Source organism: Pholis gunnellus, assembly GCF_910591455.1.
Source record: "Pholis gunnellus genome assembly, chromosome: 24".
NCBI classification, from domain to species: domain Eukaryota; kingdom Metazoa; phylum Chordata; class Actinopteri; order Perciformes; family Pholidae; genus Pholis; species Pholis gunnellus.
The window spans coordinates 6,202,943-6,204,454 of NC_136551.1; the positions used below are offsets into that span (position 1 = coordinate 6,202,943).

The window sequence follows — 1,512 nt, forward strand, 5'->3', positions numbered from 1 at the left end:
GCGATGGGACCCGGTGAGGCCTTTGACGCGAGAAGACGTCGCCACAGCAGCGCTCCCTTTCAGTCGCACCGACTCTAGGCGGTAGAGAAGCCCATTATCTTGAGATTGATGTCGCGTCGCGGAGGCAGCCTCCAGCTGCGCCGTCAGGTCCGAGACAACCCCATGGAGGCGTGGCCTCGACGTTTCCAACGCTGCTAACGCCAGCCGAGTGAACAGCGATGCCTTCGAAGGTCTCCTGCTTGTACTTGCTGACCGTGGTTTGCTGGGCCAGCGCTCTGTGGTACCTGAGTCTGTCCCGCCCCTCCTCCTCCTACGGGGGCCAGCTGACCATCCCCATACGCAAAACGCCCAAGGCAGACAAGAACGGCACCTTCAGCAACATCCGCACGCGTTCGCTCAACCCGCACGACTTTGGCTACCTCATAAACGAGGCCAAGAAGTGCGAGGCGGAGCCCCCCTTCCTCGTCATCCTGATCAGCACCACCCACAAGGAATTCGACGCCCGCCAGGCCATCCGGGAGACATGGGGCGACGAGAGCACGCTCCCGGACGTGCGCGTGGTCACGCTCTTCCTGCTGGGCCGCAGCACCGACGTCGTCCTCAACCAGATGGTGGAGCAGGAGAGCCAGATCTTCCACGACGTCGTGGTGGAGGATTTCATCGACTCGTACCACAACCTGACGCTCAAGACGCTGATGGGCATGCGCTGGGTGGCCACGTTTTGCTCCAAGGCCCAGTATGTCCTGAAGACGGACAGTGACATCTTTGTCAACATGGAGAACCTCATCTTCAACCTACTGAAGCCCACCACCAAGCCCAGGAGGAGGTACTTCACCGGCTACGTCATCAACGGCGGGCCGATCAGAGACATGCGCAGCAAGTGGTACATGCCAAGGGATCTGTACCCCGAGAGCAAGTACCCGCCCTTCTGCTCCGGCACCGGCTACGTCTTCTCGGCGGACGTGGCCGAGCTCATATACCAGACCTCTTTGCACACCCGGCTGCTGCACCTGGAGGACGTGTACGTCGGCGTGTGCCTCCGCAAGCTGGGCATCCACCCGTTCCAGAACAGCGGCTTCAACCACTGGAAGATGGCCTACAGCCTTTGCCGCTACCGCCGGGTGGTCACCGTCCACCAGATCTCCCCGGAGGAGATGCACCGCATCTGGAACGACATGACCAGCAAGAAGCACCTGAAATGTTAGCAGGATTAGCACCAGAGAGTCGGGGAGGCACGGAATGGTCCTCTTATCGCCGGCGTCTCCGTCATTGGCAAATTGGCAGTATTGACGAAGCTTCCGGGGCTTTGTCCAGGCGCTGATTGCTTTGCAAGGAGTCTCTATAGTGCAAGGCCGAAGCAAACTCCTCTGTATTCTGTGTCCTTTCACACTCCAACATGTTCAAGAGCTCAGAACTCACAAAACAGCCACAAAGTTGGAAACACCCCCCCCCCCCCAAAAAAAAAAAAAATGAGCGAAATGTTCAGGTGGTTGGTTGTCATTGCCAGCAGCA

The 1,512-nt window shown here is 58.9% G+C and overlaps 1 protein-coding gene across 1 annotated transcript; it reads left to right on the plus strand.

Moving 5' to 3' along the window:
* Positions 1-218: 218 nt before the first annotated feature.
* LOC306715166 (beta-1,3-galactosyltransferase 1-like) lies at positions 219-1,205 on the plus strand (the record flags this gene model as incomplete). Its single annotated transcript, XM_079185444.1, has 1 exon — positions 219-1,205. The coding sequence occupies one exon, from the start codon at positions 219-221 to the stop codon at positions 1,203-1,205; it is 987 nt and encodes a 328-aa protein (XP_079041570.1).
* Positions 1,206-1,512: the final 307 nt, after the last annotated feature.